The sequence below is a fragment of the Euprymna scolopes genome, chromosome 30 (assembly GCF_053919585.1).
Source record: "Euprymna scolopes isolate OS-2025 chromosome 30, ASM5391958v1, whole genome shotgun sequence".
NCBI classification, from domain to species: Eukaryota; Metazoa; Mollusca; class Cephalopoda; order Sepiida; family Sepiolidae; genus Euprymna; species Euprymna scolopes.
The window spans coordinates 65,901,446-65,925,808 of NC_136511.1; the positions used below are offsets into that span (position 1 = coordinate 65,901,446).

General features: G+C 33.8%; 1 protein-coding gene across 1 annotated transcript in view; it reads right to left on the reverse strand.

The window, feature by feature from the left end:
* LOC145254833 (neuronal cell adhesion molecule-like) overlaps positions 1-24,363 on the reverse strand; it is an 898,760-nt gene that overhangs the window by 704,219 nt on the left and 170,178 nt on the right. The window contains exon 6 of the mRNA XM_080113668.1: positions 19,198-19,311. Coding sequence (XP_079969794.1) covers positions 19,198-19,311 — 114 coding nt within the window. The remainder of the gene's footprint in view (positions 1-19,197; positions 19,312-24,363) is intronic.

Below are 24,363 nucleotides of genomic sequence, written 5' to 3' on the forward strand. Positions count from 1 at the left end.
AAGCTCAACGCAGCTTAACTTCAATGGTCTGATTGGAATATTTGTGTAAACGTGATTATGTTGTATAATGATAATTTCTTTTTTATTAAAAGATTACAATAACAGTATTTCCACTTGTAACACTTTAAAAACAAGCATTTCCTTTTTCTTTTCTTTTACTAGAAGGGTCATCACTTAGCAAGACCAACAGCCACTCGAGGATAAGTGATAATAAGATAGAATTATTGTCAGTTGAGAGATGAAGAACTTTACGAGAGGAGTGAGAATTGTGGGTGACATGAACCAAGTTTGAATACTTGTGAGTGCGATACATGATAAGAATCTATTAACATTGGATTTGAAGACGACCATGTTGGAACCTGCAGGGAAGCAGCCTCGTGAGAAAGTGTTCTACGGACGAAAAGATTTTCAGTTTAAAGATATGAGTGTAAATAAATAAATAAATGAAAAAAAAAAAAGATTCTGGTTTAATATATGAGAAATCCTGGTGAAGATGTCAGCCAATTTCCCCCAAAGAGTTGTATGCATTTGAAGCCTGTAAATTGCGACCAAAAAAAAAAAAAAAAAAAATAAAAAAATAAATAAATAAATAAAAAATAAAAAAATGAATGCCTTCTTGAGTTTACTCTATTTTTTTTTCTATTTGGAAAAAAAAAATGAATAAATAAAAAAATAACATAAAATAAAAAATAAAATAAAATAAAAATAAAATAAAATAAAATAAAACAAAAAAATAAATGACATTACCAAAATGAAGATTCCAAGAATGGATTCTTTTCGTATAAATCATTTTAAGGATTATACGCAAAATTGATTCTAAGATCTGCGTATGCGCAATAGACATGAAAAGGAAACATTAAAAGTTTTCTATACCATTTGTCAAAGAAAGAAATTGTCCAGATGTCTATTCTTAGACTGAAGCATTGCATGGATCGTCAGAATTTATTTGTGTAACCGTCTCTAATAACTAACTCCCTCCTCCAAAAACAAAAACAACACACACACACACACACACACACACACACACACACACACACACACACACACACACACACACACACACACACACACACACACACACACACACACACACACATATATATAATCGTTAATTTTCCAATCATTCTTAAGAATCTATTTTTCATGATGTACGTTTAGTCAGTCGTTCCCAACATTTTTAGATGGCGGCACACAATTGAGCTCTTTAAATTTTCACTGCACACCTATCACAAAAAACATATATATATATATACACAGGGTGGAACGATAAAATTGTCGCCACAGAAAAGACGACATGTTTCCATTTCTGTTTGATGAAAACCAGTTGTTTTTTTTTTGTTGCAGACCATCTACTAGTTGGTCAGTTGTGTACAAATCGCAATAGCGATAGGAGCCTTCTGTCATGTTTGAAAGTGACACAATGTTCAACGAGCGAGATCGGAGATGCGCCACTGTACAACTCATGCTTTCTACTAATCCAAGTTATGACAACAAGACCATTGCCAGCACCCTCAAAATGCATAACTGGATTGCCACGAATAAAAGAGACGTGCCCAGGGTGATGAAAACAAAGTTTCCTGTCATGATTATGGTCTTTGGTGTGATTTCAAATGCGGGTCACATCATGCCACCTCACATCTTTGTAGTCGGCTTGAAAGTCAACACCAAAATGTATTTGGATGTGTTGAAGAGATTGATGATCCTCTCGTACAATCAAGTGGCCGCTGGCAGATTTTAGGTGTGGCAGCAGGGCTTGGCGCCGGCTTACAAGTCCAAAAAAAGGCCTAGGCTTGGCTTCAGAAGGAGTGCTACGACTTTATACCCTTCTCTCACTGGTCTCCTCTTCCTCCTACCTGAACCTGCTGGACTACTTCGTTTGGTTATACGTTGAGAACATCACCAACATGACTTCCCACAACACCAAAAACAGCCTGAGTGCTGCCATCCACCGAATATTCGCATAGCTCCTGCTGGTGCTTGTGGAAAAGGCAGTTCCAGACCTGTATCTAGGCGGTGATTGAGGCTGAAGGCGGCTACATTGAATAGATGTCAGCTCTACTATATAATCAAATTACATGAATTGATTTTTTCAATAAAAGTTTTAAAATAAAGCTGTAGTGTTGATTTTTTTAGGGCGACAACTTTATCGTTCCACCCTATATACAGCATACTCATGTTATCACTAGTTCTTATTAGATCACTGGAATTAAGCAACATCTAACCTGGTCAGTACAAAATGGGTGACGATTTGGGAATATCAGGCGCTGTAAGTAGGAGGTACCAACACCTCTCTGCAAGTCACTGCAAAAACCTAACGTCATCTTTCCTGTTTCTGGATATAAATGTGATTGGGAACCGGTTGTGAATTTAATATTTTCATGAGACTACCTCCTTTTTATTCTGCCTGAATCGTTTAGAGAGAATTGCTAATTGCATGGTTATGATGACTAATATTATGCATTCGTGACCTTAAAGTTTCAGCTCTCTGTTGCAGATGTTGAGAGTGTGAGATTGTAAAAAAAAAAAATAAAATAAATAAAAATAACCCCTGTCATGGACGTGCGTCAGAAGCAAAGATGCGTCATTAAATTCTTGTCAAAAATGCATTGAGAATGGTAGTGACCATGTAAAAAATAAATTCTGGAGCAGAAAAGGTTGCTCGTTTTAATGGTACCGCTTTCATCGTCGTAATTCTTTAACGTTTTGAGTTTAAAAAAAATAAATAAAAAGGAAGCTTTGCTGTTGGAATGACCCTCGTATGACAAAGTGTGCTCCGGACACAGCCATAGTTCATTACTGGCAAATGTGCATCGAAAATGGAGGTGACTATGTAGAAAAATAAATGGTGGGGTATAAAATGTTGATCGTTTTAATGATACCACCGTTGTTCTTGCTGATCTTTAATTCTTTGAGTTAAAAAAATAGGAAGCTTTACTTTTGGAACATACGTTGTGCAGAGAGTTTGTATAGTCACTTCTTTCGTCGTTCATCACTGGCTGTGATCTCCTCATGGTTGTTGACCCTTTGTTTAACTCAAGACAAGCAAAACTACTCGTATATGAAAACCCAATAGAGGCTTGCTCAATTTTCAAGGTTTTATTTATTTAAAGATAGTTCACTCATTGGGGGAAAGACCACAAAAATTATTTACTTACTTAATTTTCTTAACGTAGTCTTAAGGATGGGAATTAAGAGACGCGGATAGGCAAAATCTCGAGGTAATACTCGTGTAATAACGATGTGAAGAACCACACTGCCAATGATTGATGTGTGCCCTCTGTGGAGAGGCGCTGGTATTCGAACATGAGACCACCCCGATACAAAAAATCTCTATCTATCTACTACTATATAATAGTCACTTTGTGTGTGTGTGTGTGAGAGAGAGAGAGAGAGAGAGAGAGAGAGAGAGAGAGAGAGAGAGAGAGAGAGAGAGAGAGAGAGTTCCTTCTTCATAGGTTCCAAAACGGCTGAGCTTATCTTGCAAATTTCACACAAAGGTTATTTATATATCTGGCAGTGTTCTTAGATATGTTTTGTACAGAAATTCATCCGATAACTATCAACAATCGAAAAAATCCGATCGTAAAAATAGTCTTTCTTTCTTATAAATTAAAAAGGAGAATTTTTACAAGGGAATATTTTACGTTACACCGGCAAGGGAGATAATAAAATCTTAGCAAATGAATTCTTCTTTAAGAAAAACAAACAAACAAACAGAATTATTGACATCTGAAGATATAGGTCAGTGGTAGAGTATTCGATTACAGATCGAATGATCCCCTGTTCAAGCCCGTAAACCTCCCTATTATATTAAAATCTTTTCTTTTTAAGGAGTTCAATTTACGATAAAAGAAGAAGTACCATTTAAAACCGCCGCAAATCATTTCTTTGTTTGCATATTTTAAAACTAAACATTAATCAGGGGTGACTTCTTCAGGGCATTCGTCGTCAAGCCCAAATATCAACTAACCTGGTATTGTAAACAAACAGACGGAATTTGATAAACGAAATCATTATTATTTTTTAATTTTTTTTTTGTGAATTAGTCCACCGAGCAAATTATCGATCGCAATATATAATATTCGATAGGGGATTGATTCTATAATAATACATATGCAATCTGCATAAATTAAAATATGTTTAAGCGTATTGTACGACCGGGCAATGCCGGGCGTCCAGCTAGTAAAAACATGAATGCAAATTTAGTTGCTATCATGGTTCAAGGCGGCAGTATAAAAAGGCGTTTTTTTTTTCGTTTTGGTTCACGGAGTGACAGATTATCTCGTGCACGTGAAGTTGCTTTCAGTTAGGAAGAGGATGAAAAGAGAATTACGGTGGCGGCGAGGGCAAAGAAATAGAACGCTGATTGTTGAGAAGAATTCCGAATTCGACACTTTTTTTCATGCTTTCACTGCGTTGAGAAGAAGCCAGCGTTTCTTCGTGAAAGAAACACGAATACAAATTTCCATGTCGTTTATTCTCAACTCGAACGAATTTACGTGATTAAAATAGGAATTAATTCCCGGAGAAAAAGAAAATAACTATAGACGATCTTTCAACTCGCCTAGATGATCTCTACAATGTCGGACGTATCTCATTAGTAATTACTTCCGGCAAGAAAGTAACTTTTAAAATCCTTTTGTTCCTCCCCTTGAAGGAATGACGTTTTCGCCTCTCCCCCCTATCGCCAGACACTTGCATTTCTAGCGCACTTTCTCTAGGGAACTAACCTTTCATTCACTTCAATAACACCACTTGGGTATGTTTCGGCTTGCTCCTAGATTATCCTGACATGTACTGATGTGACTCTCGCCAATATTTATACTAGTTAAAATTGTCAATACTTACTAGCAAAGGATCACAATATCTAACACTTCTTCTAACCGTACACAAATACAAATACTACACTGTGATTCTAAACCGAATATCAAATAATAAGTACACGCTCAGAAATTTTTTATTTAGTCGTTTTTTTATGCCTAATATTCATGACAAACGGTTTATAAACATTACCATCCTTAGAGAAAGGATGACATCTTTTTAAAAGTTGTAGGTGTAAAATATATAAATATATATTTCTAAAAAGAAGTACTAAGAAAAAAATAATAGAAAAAGAAAAGAAATTATATTTCGTTCTGTTTACAGAAATTAGAATATTTAGTGATATATATATATATATATATATATATATATATATATATATATATATATATATATATATGAAAGTGACCTTGTCTGTGTGTGTATGAGGAATGGTTTCTTATAAAGTATTTTGTCAATTTTTGGTCTACAAACTTTAAGCTTCATATAAAAGAGATTTGGACTTTTGAAACAAATTCGATTTTTAGCTTGTAAAAATAGCTGCTAAGCGTTCCAAATTTAAAAAGGTTGGAACTTGGAAGGTGTAAGTCGACTTAAAGTTCTTTCCCACGCATGCACAAATATATATTTATAGGCTTAACAACGTTTCTTTTTACTTTTTATATGCGTATGGATGTAGATAAGGTTGTAACAAATAAGGTTTGAGAGCAATAGGTTTTGGTTTCGATTCTAGCTGATGGTATGCAAGTCAAATCTATATATATACATAAAAGTGTGCGTGTCTGTGTACATTTCCCTACACAATAACTGTCAATTTTCAGTTTACAAACTCGAAATTTGATATCCAGGGTATTAAGATTTTGGAAAATCTTTGTAATACGTTTTCGCCCAGAAACGTGGCTGTTAAAGGGGTCAAAGTTCAACGATTTGACCTTTGAGAACTCTACCAAACTCCTCCGACTTATTTTGGGCCTAAGCACTTGAAATTTTAGATATAGGTTCCTTGGACATGGATCTAACATAATAACTTGATTTGAGCCCAAAATAATAAATGTTAAGGGGTCATAATAGGGGTCAAAGTTAAAAAAAATGTGACCTATGCTGTCTCTACCAAACTACTCATACAATTTCTGGTCTAAACATTTGAAATTTTACATAAAGGGTATTCAGAGATAGGGTAAGCTTTTTAATTGGTTTGGGTCGAAAATTTGAGCTACCAATATATATGTATGTATGTTTGCATGTCTGCCTAAAACCTTCGACAGAGGCGACGAATTTTCACAAGAGCAGTATCGCTTGGAAGCTCGACCCTTCAGACGACAAATACCAAAAAATTGACTAAAAACATTAAGTTCTTCACAATCAACTGGGCACTTTTCTACAGGGAGGGGTCACTTTTTTCGCCGGTATTTTCGAAAGTCATCCCTTCTTTTCGATTGTCCAGCCTTAATTTAAACCTACGTCACTTCCGGTTTGGCGGTGGTCGTAACAGCAAAGACTTCACGTTTTTTTCCCGTTCTTTTCCTCTTTCGCGGTACGGGTTCGAGCCTGGCTTTCTACTACCACTTTTTTTTTTTTTGCTCAACACACACCTCCACACCCGGGCATCCATGCTAGTATATATATATATATATATATATATAATATATTTGTATTCATCGACATACAGTTCTGTTTCGTTGTATCACAACTCATCAGTGCCGCTAGACTAGCACCTCTCCCAAGCCGAGGATCGAACCTAGAACCGTCGTGGTGACAGTCAGCAGTTCTACCCCTCTACCGGCAGTTCTATATATATATATATATATTTAATACGTCTGACGAAAGTCTGTTCTTGTGAAAATTTTCAAACGACATAAAGTTTGAATTTGTCCGAATAGTCTTGAAACAATTGTAACTAACGATGAAATACAATATTTGTTGCTATCAATCTATTCCTTCATGTCTTGATTTTGTTAAAACACACACACACACACACACACACACACACACACACACACACACATATATATATATATATATATATTAAACGTTGGAAATCACTACTGTATATTGGATACAATATAATAACAAATAAAGAATACGCTCTATCATAGTAAATACGAAATCTGCATAAATTAAAATATCATATCTAAGCGTATTTTACATCCGGGCAAGACTCGGTGATCTACTTGTAGAAAAAAAATATACATATTATCATTATTATTATAAAATGAAAAAAAAAATTATACGAATATAACACCTAAAATATAAACAAAAACATAGGAAAAACAAAATCACTTTTTAATGCACACAAAATGATTACTCCTTAAAAAAAAAGAAGAATAAAGAAAGAAAAACAAAAGGAGAGGAAATACAGGTGAACTAAACCTTTACCTAATAAAAGCCCTACCATTGACTGGTGAAAACAGGAGCAGAAATAACGAAGAATGTTATTGTTTAACGAGCAAGCTTAATTCCAAGTGTATATAGAAAAACACGTGGTAACATCAATTCTATGCATTAGCCTGACGATTCCTCGCGAGAATGAAACGCGGAAAATTCTGTGTGGCTTAATTGCCATATATATTTTTTATTATATACTATATCGAAATATTCAGGTAAAATTCGCCATTTTGATTTTTCCATTTTTCTTTATACGGTCAAACCAAAACATAAATAATGAAAGCATATTTTCTATTTATATTCGTCGTAAAAATGTCCAGAATAAATTAAATTTGGTAAATGTATTTTCTTTGTCAGTTTGGATACATCATTTCAAATGAAGCTTTTTCCCCCTTCTTTTTTTTATTACATTTTTTAAATAAATCATACACCAAATTTTAAGTCTGTCTTCCTAATGGTATATTTATTCATATTTTTCTTTTGAAAAAAAAAAAAATGAAGAAAACATCGGCAGCCATTTTTATTATTAGTAATGTTCCAAATAAAGTCAAAGTAGTAATTACAAGAAGCAAAACAGTCTGCAAAATTTCTAAAGGGCATAACCAAATTCATTCACATAAATTCTGATAAAAGAGGGATGAGGGGTGTAACAATTGTAGAATTTAAAATAAAAAAAAGTTATTTTTTGATGCTAAGTAAACATTAGGAAATACACTTTACGAGCCTATCCTTTTGTTTATCGTTATTTCCATGACAGGTGCTCGTCTGAGCTCCAATCTCTGGTCCCCCCTCGCCAATCTTTCACGAAAAACACCCGTCTAGCTGAATCCACTGTGAGAAATTTCCCCCACTCTTTATCTGTACCTAAATCAAAACGTGGATTCCATGAACAAAGCTTCTTTCTTAGAACTGCACGCCTGTGGAACTCTGTTCCATCTGCCTGCTTCCCACCTGACTACAACTTGGATGTGTTCAAGTCCAACGTTAACAAATTCCTAATGAACCGCCCCCTTAAGTAAACGCTTCATCAAATCTCCACACTAACGTAATGTACTTGCAATAACCCTTATCCCTGAGTGGCTTCCGGGCCTTGATAAGTGGTGACCACTGTGTAAAAAAAAAATATATATATATATATTTTATACATTTATAGTGAAACATTGCCACGACCGTCGTTAAGTAGACCTGTTCGATCGAAAATGACGTCATAGATTTTAGTGCAATAGAGACATGCCAAAAGGTTAAGATATCGATAATAAATGATAGGATTTAAAAAAAAAAGTTTTTTAAAACTGTAAAAATTACATTTAAAAAAAAAAAAAATGACAAGAAAGTAACACGGCCCGATGTATACTGAAACAAATCTATTCAAAATTCATTTTCATTTATTTCTCTGACGTCACGCTAGCGTCATTTGCATATGTGTCAGTGGAGTCATTACATTTGTGTGGCGTCTATTCTCTCGTTAATTCCAATTGCTCCTAGTACCGTTTTTTTTTTTTTTACTACACTTATTCACTTCAAACAAGACATTGCTGCTTGGAAGCAATAAGGGGCTACTATATGAGGCCATGCCTATAAAGTTACCTGAGGAGGGAGTTGAGCAACAAGATATCTGTTGCACTACATTTACATTTCTGCATGTTAGTACAGTCAGGGAAGCAGGAAAGAGGGGGGATTCCAAAGTCTATGAAAAAAAAAATTATTAGAGCAGAAAGCTTTCTGGCATCTAGGGACCTCTACAGTGGAGGGGTACAATTTTGCTGCATGTCGGGGTAGTCTGGTATATTTACGTGGAGAGAGTACAAGTGCTATGAGTCTGTCAGAGCACATCCCATTAAATTACTTATAAAACAGTCACAAGAATGCAACATTGCATCGATGGGACAGGGGTTGGAGCTTGGTTGATAATGTGGGACCTATTACATTTCTCAACCCTTAGAACTAGTCCTAGTTCTCCCAGGCATTACTTTAGTCATCTAGGTGTTTCATATTCTTATCAATTTTCTGGCATGTTCGATGTATTTCCTTAGATTTGTCTGCTTTTGTTTTCATGTTCCATAGGATTTTTTTTTTATTTTCCAATACGGTGTATCCTTGTACCATTTGCCTTGATATTGAAAGTGCAGACATTTGCCTAGTTGCTAGCGGACCATTTTCGCTACCTAGTCATGTATACGCTTACATCTCTTTGAATAGTTTGCTGCATTCACTTATGATGTGGTTTACCCGTTTGTCTCTTTGTCCCACAAGGTCCACATTTATTGGTTTATCAAGTTTTATGTACTTTGCTCTGACTGTGTTCTGTGCGACTAACGGTAGTGATTCTGTTTTGTTGTTCACCTGTCCTTTTCATAGGTATGTGTTTTTGTAAGCCTCTTTTATAAATCGTTCATGTAGCTGTTTCTCTTTTTTGATCAGCATTTCTGTCTTTTGGGTTATTATTTTTCTAGTTTTTGTTTATAGCATCGTCCACATAGTTTTTTTTTTTAATACTTATCAGCCCTCTTCTCTCTTCTTTTCTTTTTACATAGAGTTGGTCAGTGTAATCCTTCAAGTGCATGGTCAGAAGTGTTTTGTCGCTGATTCGGATATCTGAGTTCTTTTATCCAGTCGATAAACGGTATAGAGTATCTTGCTAGAGATACTGTCCAGATATTTATTCGGTTTATTATTTTACTATTATATAATTTGATTTCTAAGAGTTTTTTTTTTGCTCTTTTCAGATATTCTCTTCAAATCTTCTTTTTCATCTCTGTTGATTTGATAATGTTTGCTTCAAGAACTCCCAGTTATTTATAGGCGTCATGTTTGCTAAGTATCCTCATCACCTCTTGATTAGTCAGTCCTATGTCCTCTGCTGTTTCCAGTTTTCCTTTTTTTCATCAACAGTGCCCAATTTTCCATTTCGAATTTCATTTGGATGTCTTGCCTGAATATTTTGGTTGTGTTTATTAGATTTTCTAGTTCAGTTTTTTTTTTTTTTTTTTTTTCAAATATTTTCACGTTCATATTTTTGGATGCTGACTGCATAATCGGGGATTACCAAAAATGTTGACTATTTTATAGTGAACGAAGAACTTAAAGCATATGAAACGGAAGCGTATGACTATTAAATTGGAAATCAATATCGAGAGAGTAGAATGAACACCAGCCAGCAATTGCTAATTTAATATGAACAGGGGTTTGTATTACTGTACACACAGATTCGAAAAAGTTGTCAAAAAACAAATATATAACAAATAAATGTTATCAAAGGCAAGATAAGTTACTTTTCTACCAAACTGGATACATTTTTTGTGTTTTTATTCAATGTAACATGTTTATTCAGCTCGAAAAACATGCAGTGTTTACCGATGTAATGGAGAATTCAAAATGGCGCCCGACTCTCTCTTTAGCGTTGTAAGTTTGGGAAAAGGTGTTATAAATAATAAACTAGACAAAATACTATTAAAAAAAAAAACACCGAATATATATCAACTTATGTCACGGTAACATATATTGAGCGAATTTCTAACAGTATTTTTTTCTAGTTTATTATTTATAACACCTTTTCCTGTACTTACCGTGTTAAAGAGAGAGTCGGGCGCCATTTTGAAAACACTGTATGCTTTTCGATCTGAATAAACATGTTACATTGAATAAAAACACGAAAAATATATCCAGTTTGGTAGAAAAGTAACTTATCTTGACTTTGATAACATTTATTTGTTATATATTTGTTTTTTTGACAACTTTTTCGAATCTATGTGTACAGTAATAAAAAACCCATGAACAGAGTTTTGCAAATGAAAACTTTAGCAAAACATGATTGAATAACACAACCTTTATATAACTGCAAGTTTACAAAAAGAGAAAATGTTATTTTTAGTCAGCCATGTTTACTTGGGAAACTTTACACAAACTCGTGTTTTGGTAAAAAAAAATGTTCAGTGAATATCAAATACGAGGGCAAAGGATGTGCTTGTCTATATCAGTGGTTCCAAACCAGTGTGCCGCGCCACATTAGTATGCTGTGGAATGGTTACTGGTATGCTAGCAGTATCAGAATTTTTGTAGGAATTTTTGACACCCCTAACACGAAACTGCGAATACAATATAAAAATCTCGTAATTTCTCTGTTAAAAGTGGGTTATTTATTTTCTTTATGGATTATACTTCCAAAATAAACTATTACAGTTGTTTTAAAAGTAATAAAAATATTTTTATTTTTTTTTTAAAACAGTAATGAATTTTCCGAACTCAATATTTTTCAATTTTTAAACTCAATATTTTTAAATTTTTAAATTTTAAAAATCTATCAAAATTTTTCTATTGATTCTATTTTTACGATATTTTCAGGGTCAATGTGAAATTTTATGTTCTTTCCAATAAACCGAATATAATATTTTAGACAAACGTTTTTTTTAAATTCACGCCCCCCCATTTTCACGCCCCCCCATTTTCACGCCCCCCCCATTTTGAAATGTCTATTAAAAAGTAAATAATTAATTTATGTTTAATAGGTTTATATATCACAAATTGAAGAGAAAAGGTCAATAAATAATATATTCAAATTTAAAACAAAAAAAAAAATCAGTTTTTTAGAAATTTACCTGTAAAGTCCGAAGTTTAAAACCTTATTTTATAAGAACACATTTTTTCTTTTTGTCTTTTTTTTTTTTTTTTTAATGAAACCTTGGTCCTTGCTCCTTTAATTGAAAAAAAAATTAGGGCTTGAATTACATTTTTCGAGGAGTTATAAGCTTAGAAAGATAGGGGGTCGAATAATTTACGCCTCTCATTTTGAAATGTCTATTAAAAAGTAAATAATTAATTTATGTTTAATAGGTTTATATATCACAAATTGAAGAGAAAAGGTCAATAAATAATATATTCAAATTTAAAACAAACAAAAAAATCAGTTTTTTAGAAATTTACCTGTAAAGTCCGAAGTTTAAAACCTTTTTAAAAAAAAAAAAACACATTGTTTTGTTTTGTTTTTTTTTAAATAAAACCTTGGTCCTTACTCCTTTAATTGAAAAAAAAAATTAGGGCTTGAATTACATTTTTCGAGGAGTTATAAGCTTGGAAAGATGGGGTGGAATTATTCACTATTTTCACGAAATTTCTGACACTGCTACTGGTATGCCGCAAAGAAATAAAAGCTAGAAGCCATTTAATTTTATTTTGTTGAATAAAAACATTTTATTTCTAAATCATGATGACACCACTCAATTTCAATTCTAAGTAAAAAAGCCATCGAAATCTTACTTCAATTCTAAACTTCGTCTTCTGCACCAGTAGATATTTCACTCCTGATGCAATTCTCTACCTATATAAAAGCCAGGTACGGCCAATGATGGAGTACCCTTGCTACATTTGGCCTGAGCTGCTGGAAGCAGCTTATCCTGTCTTGGCAGAGTTCAAAATAGACTTCGTAGCTCAGTAAGGAATGCCCTTTTCTCTTCCCTGCAACCTCTGTCCCACTGAAGAGATGTTGTGAGCCTGTCTCTGCTTTATCGTTATTTTCATGGTAAGTGTTCGTCTGAGCTTCAATCTATGGTCCCCCCCCCACGCCAAACTTTCATGAAAAACACTCGTCTAGCCAAAACCACTATCAATAATTTCCCACACTCTTTATCTGTGCCTAAACCTAAATGTAGATTCCACGAACAAAGCTTCTTTCTTAGAACTGCACGCGTGTGGAACTCTCTTCCGTTCGCCTGCTTTCCAGCTGACTACAATTTGATTGTCTTCAAGTCCAATGTAAACAAGTTCTTGATGAACGGCCCCCCCTCCCCGCTGTAGGTAATCCAATTTATAAAATTTCCACTACTTCTGATTACTACGTTATTATCCTATTGACTAATGTACACCCATTAACCCTTATCCTCGAGTGGCCTCCTGGCCTTGATAAGTGGTGACTCCTTTGCACCCCCCCCCCCAAAAAAAATGGAAATGTCTTACCTAAACAGCATTAAAAATAAAAACGTGAAAGATTTTAAAATATTGAAGAAGAGTTAAGAGTGCCTCTCTCTCACATTCGCCCGAGTATTGCAGCAGTAGTTAGAAAACACCAGGCACAACTGTCCTGTTGACATTCACATTATTACTCTATACCAGATATTGAATACAGGATATGTTGATTTATGTAAATAAAAATTACTCTTTTTTATTTTATTGCAAAAAGGCTTAATGAGTAGAAAATGCATATTTTTATGATAGGTGTGCCACAAAAATTTATAGAAACTCAATAGTGTGCCATTATGTAAAAAAGGTTGGATACCACTGGTATATATATATATATATATATATATATATATATATATATATATATATATATATATATATAACTACTTCATTTACTCACATAAATTTAATATACGAAAGTATAGAATTATGCGTAAACTTTAAGTATTTACTTCAAAAGTGCTCAATACGTAGGTAGAGCTAGTTAGTAATTTATAAAATATATATGGCGATTAAGCTACACTGAATATTCTGCGTTTCATCCACTGTAGGATTCGTCAGGCTTATGCGCGATCTTTGTGGTTGCTTCTTGTTTTTATATATGTTGAGGATTTCTAGTTAGCCAATCAGCTTTCTAGTATCCACCGTGCCCCCTCCTATCAGCCAATGGGCATGCATTTTATCGAACAAAGGATCTGTTTTAGAACTAGGTTAGTGGTTTAAGGTAGATCTTTTCCTTCCTTTTTTATATATATATATATATATATATATATATATATATATATATATATATATATGTGTTAGGTGATTTTTATATATATATATATATATATATATATATATATATATATATATATATATATATGTGTGTGTGTGTTAGGTGAATTTGCATATGTGAGTATTATGTGCATATGAGTATTAGGCAGCGTGGAACTGTGTGTGTAGAGGTTTACCTTTTTCTGTTAGTGTGTATTAGTGGGTGACAATTTGCTTCTGTTTGCCTGACCTCTTAAACGTGCATGAAAGGGCATGCAAGATGATGGAGCTTGTTCTTGGGTTTTTAAATTTTTTAAATCGTACCGTGATGGAGGGGTGATCATATATTCTTGGGTCCTTCCAGGTGGGCCGGGTTGTATCATCTTTGCCTGATTAGTTCGCCGTTTTTTATAGGGGCTTCTAAATTCTTATCAGTGTGTTAGATTTTGAGTTTAAAACGATTTTCATTAGTTGAAAGATATTGAGTTTAGATGTTCCTGTGAGAACTGACTTGCTTTTGGAAGTGACACGGAGAGCATATCCCAGCTTCAGTGAAGTATATGAAGTCAACTTATCCCTTTACCACTGCCAGAGCTTGGTCAGGGGTTCTAAAGTGGTGGGGAAAGGAAGAGGGTGGCTATTCAAGTTAGTTGCTTTTTAATGCTTGTTCGAATTGCCTCTCCATTCACCACAGTTTTGCTATGCTTTATTATCTATAGCCTTTTTTTCTATTTCCATTTCAACTTAACTGTGATTGGTTGCCATTACCTGGGTGTGTGAGTTGGTTTCCGCAGTCAAGGATTTTAGTTCATATTTCAGCTGCTTCCACAATGTTATACATTATATGGTGTCAATCCTCCCTTTAATTCCAATTACTTCCTTTTCCCAGGTTTATCGGAACTGTTCTCATTGTTTAATTTTAAAATATAGTTTTTATCCATCTTTTATGTTTACGTTTTAAATAACATTCACGTTGATCTGTCACACTTAAGTTTAAAATATAGTTTTCATCAATCGCATTCAAGTTTAAAATAGAATTTTCCTTAGTCTGTCATGCTTAAATTAAAAATAACCCTTTGGTTGATCTGTAGTGCCTAAATTTAAAATTACCCTTAGGTTTTTCTGGCATGCTTAAGTTAGAAATATAATTTTCATCAATTTGTTACGTTTAAGTTTGAAATAAAATTTTCGTTGATCTGTAATGCTCGTCTATATAATTTTTTAATGGTTGTCATGCTTACATTTAAAGGAGCCTTTTCGTTTGTCCTGCTTAACTTCGAAATAGCATTTTCGTTGATCACGTTTAAGTTTGAAATAGAATATTAGTTGGTTAGTTAAGCTTAAGTCTGAAACGGAATTTTGGTTGGTCTGTCATGCTTAAGTTTGAGATAGAACTAGGTTTAAAATAGTATGTTGCTTGGTCTTTCGTGCTTACGTTTGAAATGCAATTTTCGTTAGTCTGTCATGTTTAAGTTTAGCATTTCTGTCGGTCTGTCACGTCTGTTTCATAGTTAAACATACGGTTTGAATGGACGTATCTTAACAGCCATGTTTTTTTATGTTTATATTGTTTTTTAGGAGAATTGAATAGATATATATTAATAACGTACACAATGTTTAACCTTTGGCATGTTCTATAGATCTTCTGCCTGCTTTTGTCTACGATTCGCCAACTCTTTTCATGATTTTGCAAATATATTTGTTTTCCTTTTTCCTTTCATGTGGCATCATATTTGTTTGTAAAGAGCGGATGATGGATACAACTCCGGAATGGTTCATAAGAAGGGAGGTAATTGATATAAATGTATAAGACGGTTATTAATTGTCTCCCTTTGGTGCATTAATTTAATCATAGGCAATAAAGAGAAACAACAATTCATGAATAGCTTACAAAAGTGAACTCTCACGGTCTTTATAGCACCATCATAAAATGTATGTTTTTTTCTGTGCGTACACACACACACATTATATATTTGCCGACAATGTCACACACACATATATATATATATATATGCTGAAATTCTATATCTATAGTCTGGAAAGTTAAATCTATCTATTACTTTATCTCTCTTTATCTCTCTTTCTCTCTCTCTCTCTCTCTCTCTCTCTCTCTATATATATATATATATATATATATATATATATATATATATATATATTAGGAGATATATTTGGTAAAAAAACAGGGGAAAAGTGCTCAATACGTTAGTAGAGCTAAATATGTTTTTTTTTATTATTTCAACCTCGGTGATTTTTACTTAAATCATTACAAGTTGTTTCAATGGACAGAACAATAAATTATCTTGCCGATCTCATCAAAAAAAAAAAAAAAAAAAAAAAAAAAATATATATATATATATATATATATATATATATATATATATATATATATATATATATATATATATTAAGAAAAATAGAAAAACCGAATGAAATTATTAAAAAATCAACGTTTCGTCCTTATTTCAGAGGACATCTTCAGGATAATTGAAATAAAAATGTAAGAAAAGAAAAAGCCATAGATCGTGCGAAAAAGACAGTTTTTGAATCCTACCCATGTCGGGAAGGACAAATATGTGTGCGTATGGGAAGGTTGGGTTGTTCGATGTCTATATATACACTTTTAAATACTAATACTATTACGAAAAGGCTTCTACCATTTAACCCCTAGCATAGGGAAAATAATAATCAAAGAGCAAGGTATCAGGGTGGATCCTGGCTAGCCGTTTTTCCTTGAATGTTTCAGGAAAATGAGTAGTTTTGCAGAAAAAAAAAATGTACATATTTATTTTTATGCATTTTTAAAAGTGTATATATAGACATCGAACAACCCAGCATGGATGAAACGCGGAATATTCATTGTAGCTTAATTGCCATATATATTTTATAATTTACTACCTAGCTCTACCTACATATTGAGCACTGTTGAAGTAAATACTTAAAGTTTACGCATAAATTTATACTCTCGTATATTAATTTATGTGATTACATGAAGTAGTCATATATATATATATATATATATATATATATATATATATGCACATATACATACTAGTAGGTCGCCGGTCATAAAATACGCATAATATTGTATTTTAATTCATGCAGATTTCTTATTATTATCCAATAATGATTTCAAAGGTTATGAAAAAATATACCTTGAGTACCATCTGCTAGAATTGAAACCAGAACGTTTAGCTCTCTAGCTTTAATCGTTATTTATCTCTCCAGCGTCCTTACTGTCTGAGCTACCGACAGATGGATACGAAATGTTAAAAATTAAGCGACTTTAATTTTGAGCATGCTTAAAAGTAACAGTAGGAGTAAGGTCCTATTCGACTTATCCTGCCAAGGTCAACAGTTTTGTTTTCAATTTTGACTCCTTAGCAGCAATTTTTGCTGGCTAAAAACTAAATCAAAGTGTGCTACTGATCCAAATACCCTGTATATTAAATTTAAACTCTGTAGACCAAATATTCAGAGAAGAGTTTGGTAGAGACTTTTTGCACATTTGCCGACAATGTCACACACACACACACACACACACACACACACACACACACACACACACACACACACACACACACACACACACACACACACACACACATTTCTCTGTGTTATAACATTTTTATCTTAAATTATTTCTAATTATGCAGAATGTAGAAACTATGCATAGATAAATAAATGTGACAGTGAAATATGAGGTTAAAGTAGTTTACTTGAAACATTGTTTAATGTGTATATAAACGAAATTAAGGTTTATAGAAGTTAGAACAATACAGAGATGTAACGGATAAACTCACACTGAAGCAACTTAAGGTATAACGGTGGAACCGGCCATGCAGTTCCAATTTATTGAATCAATACGTTTGTGCATGTACAATCGATCAATATATACATACTAGTCTGGGTGCCCGGCGTTGTCCGTGGTTTAGAGGTGTGTGTTGATAAAAAAATAAATACTGCGAAGGAGTGAAAAAAAAAAACCCTTCTGTCCATCGTCAAACCGGAAGTGGAAGGCTAATCAATCAGAAAAAGGGGATGAATATCGAAAATATCGGCGAAAAAAGCGACCCCTCCCTGTAAAAAAGTGCCAAGCTGAGGGTGAAGGAATTAATGTTTTAGCCAATTTTTCGATATTTGTCGTCCGAAGGGTCCAGCTTCAAAATGATACCGATCTTGTGAAAATCCATTGTCTCTGACGAAAGTTTTAGGCAGACACACACACACACACATATATATATATATATATATATATATATATATATATATAAAGTCCGCGGATTAAGGACTATCCACTCATAAAAAAGTCCGCGGATTAAGGACTATCCACTCATAAAAAAGTCCGCGGATTAAGGACTATCCACTTATCTTGTGCTTCCTTTTTAAAATTAAATATGTTTTTAACTCTTTTTCAAGATGTCTTTTAACATGTTTTATTAATCATTTGTTTATATATATATATATATATATTAATGTTTTTACTTATTGTATATATTATTATCTATGTATTATAATATATACAAGTAATAAGTAAAAACATTAATATATATGCGTTAATATAGAGTAATAAGCAGTAATAAATAGTGATTTTTACAACTAAAAATAGAAATAGGTTTAAAGCTCCTAAAGTTCGCACAAGGATTGTCCGCAAGGACCCATGGTGCAGTGTTTAGAGTACTTGGAAAAATCAATTGTAAAAAGTGGTATTCTCCTGAAGGTTGAAGGTTCAGTCCTCAATGTGGGCGACCGAAAAATACAATTGCAAATTACTTAGGACCTCTATCCAATCGGAACGAGAGCAGGCTACCCCTGTGAAGTAAATAAGGTGTTCCGCTCGAAATTCCGTCCAAATTCCCGAGTTCGACAGAAACATTCAAGAGTTCGATAAGATACACCTGAAGAAGGTTGGAGGTTACATCGACCGAAACGTTGTGAAAATCAAGATAAGAACAGTAGTCCGATGAATCCAAATAATACAAATAACCAATCCTCATCTCCAAAATTCAGAAACGTTTTATCAATCCTTCTCTGAAAAATCCAAAAACACAATAAATGCCATAGTTCACACCAAATGTTTATTCTTTTTTTAATTCAATAGGATTAAAAATTTTCCAACTATTAGTTTTCCTGTGATTATTTAATCACAAACAAAGCTGGTCATGCAGGGTGAAAGTTAAATAACCAGAAGTATATAACAATGAAACTACTTTTACATCTACAGTCATCGAAAATGGACGATAAATACCACGGTCCATGACAAACTGAAAAGCAGTTACTGACCTTTGGCCCAAAAGACTAACGGATGCGGGTCTCCATAAACTTGACAATTCAAAATTTTAGTGCCGTTTTCTTCAGCCACAACGTTTCCAATTGGTAATAGAATGACTGGTGGAACTGCAATGCAAAAAAGAAAAGCAGAAAAGAAAATATATAAAAAAATTATATTTGACATTTTTTTTTGTTTTGTTAATATAAATACTAGTGGGACCTGTGGAAATTCCACAGCGAACTCTTTCATATGTAATATATTGATGTCGGTATTCTGAGGATGATTAGCATAAATGGAAACGCCCCGATATTATTGGAGCTCTTTTGTTAAAACTGCAGAAGTATTTATCTATGCTATTGCATAGGGGATTTCATATTGGGGAGACGCCGCTGATGAGGGGAGGCTGGAAGAGAGAAGTGACATTTATAACATTTTACAGTCTGTGGTTTCTTATAACATATCTCGTAGGAGGGTTGAGGGAGGGTGATCAGTTCTTATATCACAAGAGGAGGGGACAACTCATTACTTAGATGGAGAGGGGGACACATTTCTTAGATTAATTTTTACACAAAGTTCATTATAAAAGATGAGTGGGAATAATGTTCATATAAATGATTTCACAGTACCTTCAATTTGGTAGAAAGGCGACACGAAGACGGCAGTTAAAAAAATATAATGATGTTCTTTATTATTGCTCGACCGGTCGAAATGATGATGACATCCAGGAATTCAATGTTTTTTCTACATGTTTAAAACTTTCTCCCTCGCTTCCAAAGGGGCCCTCCTCTGATCATGTCAGCTTTGTCTCCTATCTTCGTCTCCAACTCTCTCTCTCACTCGTCTTCGACTCTAGCTCCTATGGTCCTGGATATGACCTTAAACTATATCCAGTGGTGAGGCCCCAGCTTGCAGGCTTTAGAGAGTGTGGAGCCACCCTTTAATTACCATTGCTCCCAGGTCCACTCTGACCCGGAGTGGTAGTACCTGTTAGGGTCCCAACTATGGGTTAAATAGAAACCGACTTGAAAAAAAAAAAAATTCTATTAAAAAATCTTTCTTCAAAATCACGGTCATATCCAGGACCGCGTATGTGTGAGTTCGTTCCCTATGCACTCCGAAACAGCTGGATCGATTTTTTTGAAATTTCACGCAAACGTACTTCATGTGTCCGGGAGTGTTCTTAGACAGGTTTTGTATAGGAATGCCTCCAATAGATATTTTAAATCGATAATCAAATAAATCGAATTAAAGAATGAACAGTTCGATTTTGACCAAAAGTAACACCTTATATAAACTAACATCACAAGTACATTCAAGAAGTTTTATCACCACACAAGCAGAAAGGCCCAGCATATAAAATCAATACTAGTTTTTTTTTTTTTTTTAATAGGACAGAGGGTGCATTTGAGATGAAGTTTTCTGTTTACATCACAACTGAACTATGATACCTGACTTTTGAATTTTAATTCAAGTCATTATATAAAGATAATTTCATAAAATAAACGGTAGGTTCTCTACATTACAATGTAGATTACATTGTACTGTGAACTAATTCAATGCGAGGAGGCATGTGAAGATTCTTCCTGGTACACCACAATGGGACCCTTACTAGAGCAGGCAATCAATTGATCTGATTGAAAAATGGCCAATTTCATTGATTTCAGTGACAATAAAAGTATTGGAGGGTGGAACATTCGTTGATCCTCATTCGATCACGGGCAACTTCGGGTTTGCCTGGTTGTATAGAATAAATTTATTCCGTTAGGTATAATAATAGAAGTCCGTGTCGGGTAGCAACAACAGATAAGTTGACAGGAAGTGATAAGGAAGAATTTGAGAAATACAAAAGATAAATACAGATCTGTCCAGAGATAGTTTGGAAGTCAATTTCTTAAAATATCTGGCAGCATGCATCTCGACTAGGGATTTTTATCCTTGGCCTCCAAAATCAGCAGAGATTAGAGCATTCCTGTACTGTTGATTTTGTGGTGGCACTAGTTCTGTGCAGTTCTAGGAGGTTCCCCCCTCTCAGGTCTTTTCTTCTCTTTGGAAATGTGTTAGTTATTGCATGAAGCGCCCTACCGTGGCATGCTGGCGGGGCTGCCCAGGCACTTTTTATGGGTCAGAGTGTGCCTACTCGGAGGCGCTGACTTCTCAATCTCACTATCTGACCCTGGCGTTGAAGTTCTTGCAGTGGAAGAGAAGTAAACATATCCAACGTATGCCAACATGTAAAGCGGATGTTAAACCGGTGATGATGATGACGGTGATGATGATAGCGATGATGATGATGATGATGATGATGATGATGATGATGATGAAGATGATGACCATGATAATGACGATGATGATAATGATGATAATGACTACGACAATGATAATAACGATGATGATGATGATGATGATGATAAAGTATGGCAGACCAACCAACGAACAAAGTTTCCCTTAAAAAGAAAAGTTCTCATCTAAAAAAAAAAAAATAATTTAATCAAAAGTTGCACGATTTTCTTACATTTAATTCTGTGATCTTAATTTCATTAAAAACTGATCGGTTGAGTTCACCCTTCCAGAAAGAAGCAACAGACGAGCGGAAAGAAAAAAAAAGTAAAAGAGCAATCACAAAATGTCTGACATTTTATGGCTTCGTTTGAACACTAATCAGTAAATATTTTCCTAACAATTCAATAAAAAAAATAATTGGACAAGAAAGTCTGACGCGCTTTCATCTCAAAAAACAAGGAGTAAAAAAAAGATATATATATATTTCATTATTATTTATGTATATAAGCTTTTATAAATCTACTTGGACTCGCCATAATAAAAAGATAAAATTATTTTTTTATGTATTTTTCAAAGCTCAATGATCACAAGTCGTACAGGCATTACAGTTGATTCTTGTTTGCACAAGCAATAATAAATAATGTGTTATTTGTTTTATTCGTGGTTGGTCGGTTGGTTGAGTTACCAGTAGCCAATCACCTTGAAGGATTTGGTCAAATAGTAAACCTTATGTAAAGACCGGAAGTAGTATTCTCCGGACTATAGTAAGAACAAATGTGTATTTATTTGTATACTATATAACACATTTTGGCTACGCAACTGCAGAATGGTAAATAAACTATATGCACTGGAACCCTCAAAGGAGGAGGTAATGATTAGCAGGATGATATGAACGAAAACTTTCAGCCTCTCCCCCCAAATAAGAGAAGTTAAAGCCTGTGGGGATAATACCATGGCAATAGAATAAATAGTATAACTCCCCCCATATATATACATATATATATATATATATATATATATATATATATATATATATATATATATATATATATATATATATATATATAAAGAAGGTTATTCTGGGATGATGGTGTTGTAAGCAAAAAACATACTATACTGACACCCCACCCCACAAAAACCAAATAAAACCTGCGAAAATTCCCAGGTGTCTTGATAAATGAACATACGAGGTGCCTTCAATAAGTTTCCTAATATTTTTTTTATAAAGGCATTTAAAATTGTCGTAAACTCTTGAAAAATCAGTACATTATAGCTATACATCTTATGAAATGACTGACCAATCTTTATGATTTCAGGTTCAAATGAACAGCTACAACAGGAATTGCAATACACCCTACCTAAGCCTGATTGCTACAGCTGGTGAATTTTAAAAAATGCAATCTTGATGCGAGAACATTTTAGAAAGAAACAATGCAATAAAATTCTGTTTTAAACTTAGAAAAACTACCACAGAAACGTTCCAATGCTTTAGACTGCTTCTGGATCCTCTTTCAGAAATTGAGCATCAGTTTTTGAGTGCTATAAGAGATTCAAGGAAGGCAAGGAGTTTGTGAGGGATGATGGTATGTGTGGGAGGTGTAAGGAAGTCAGAACACTAGAGTTGATTGGCCAAATAAAGAAGTCCTGCATAAGAACCGTTGTGTGTCTATAGAGGCAATAAGTGCACAGTTTCATGTCAGTGTGGGAACTGTAGACACAATTGTTTGCGAGGAAGTGAAGATGCGGAAGATTTGTGTGAATGCATCAATCCACAACTCCATATTTGCCACAAACTATTTGACCAAGATGGGTATGAAGACAGTTCCACACCTTACCTATAGTCCAGACCTTGCTCTCTATGAATTTTGATTTTTCCCTAAGCTGAAGGGAAACCTTAGAAGCTGTCGTTATGAGACAGTTGAGGAGATGAAAGATGCTGTGACGAGTGTCATTGACACGCTCACATGGGAGGACATTCATGGGTCCTTTCAGAAGTTGTTGGAACGATACAACAAGGGCATTGCAGCCGAAGGAGATTACTTCGAAGGTGACTAGAGTTTCATGTGCGTACTATCAATAAAAAGTGCCCATACAAAGAAATAAGCCTGGAAACTTATTGAAGGCACCTGGTATCCGCCCCCCCCCCAAGGAGACAGTAATGTCTGGTAAAATGGTGTCATCTTAGTGAGATGTAATGATATTTTAACACTTAAGGACTTTCACCTACATCGTGACATTTTAAAATGACTTGGTTACTTTTAGCAACATTTCGTAATGACCATTAATATATTTTTTTTATTTAATTCTATCCCAGCACATACTTTCTGATACTTTCTCTCCATTTTTCAAGCAAATTTCTGAAGTCTAATTTTTGACAGTATATCAAACTTTTTGTAGCAAAATACCTTTGAAATTTGGGTTCAATTTTTTTAATCTCTTAAAAAAAAACTTGTAGAAAACTGACAGATAAAAAGCACTGAAATTGCTATAAAAATACCTAATAAATACCAAATAGCACTGAAATTGCTATAAAAATACCTAATAAATACCAAATAGCACTGAAATTGCTATAAAAATACCTAATAAATACCAAATAGCACTGAAATTGCTATAAAAATACCTAATAAATACCAAATAGCACTGAAATTGCTATAAAAATACCTAATAAATACAAATAGCACTGAAATTGCTATAAAAATACCTAATAAATACCAAATAGCAATGAAATTGCTATAAAATACCTAATAAATACCAAATAGCACTGAAATTGCTATAAAATACCTAATAAATACAAATAGCACTGAAATTGCTATAAAAATACCTAATAAATACCAAATAGCACTGAAATTGCTATAAAAATACCTAATAAATACAAATAGCACTGAAATTGCTATAAA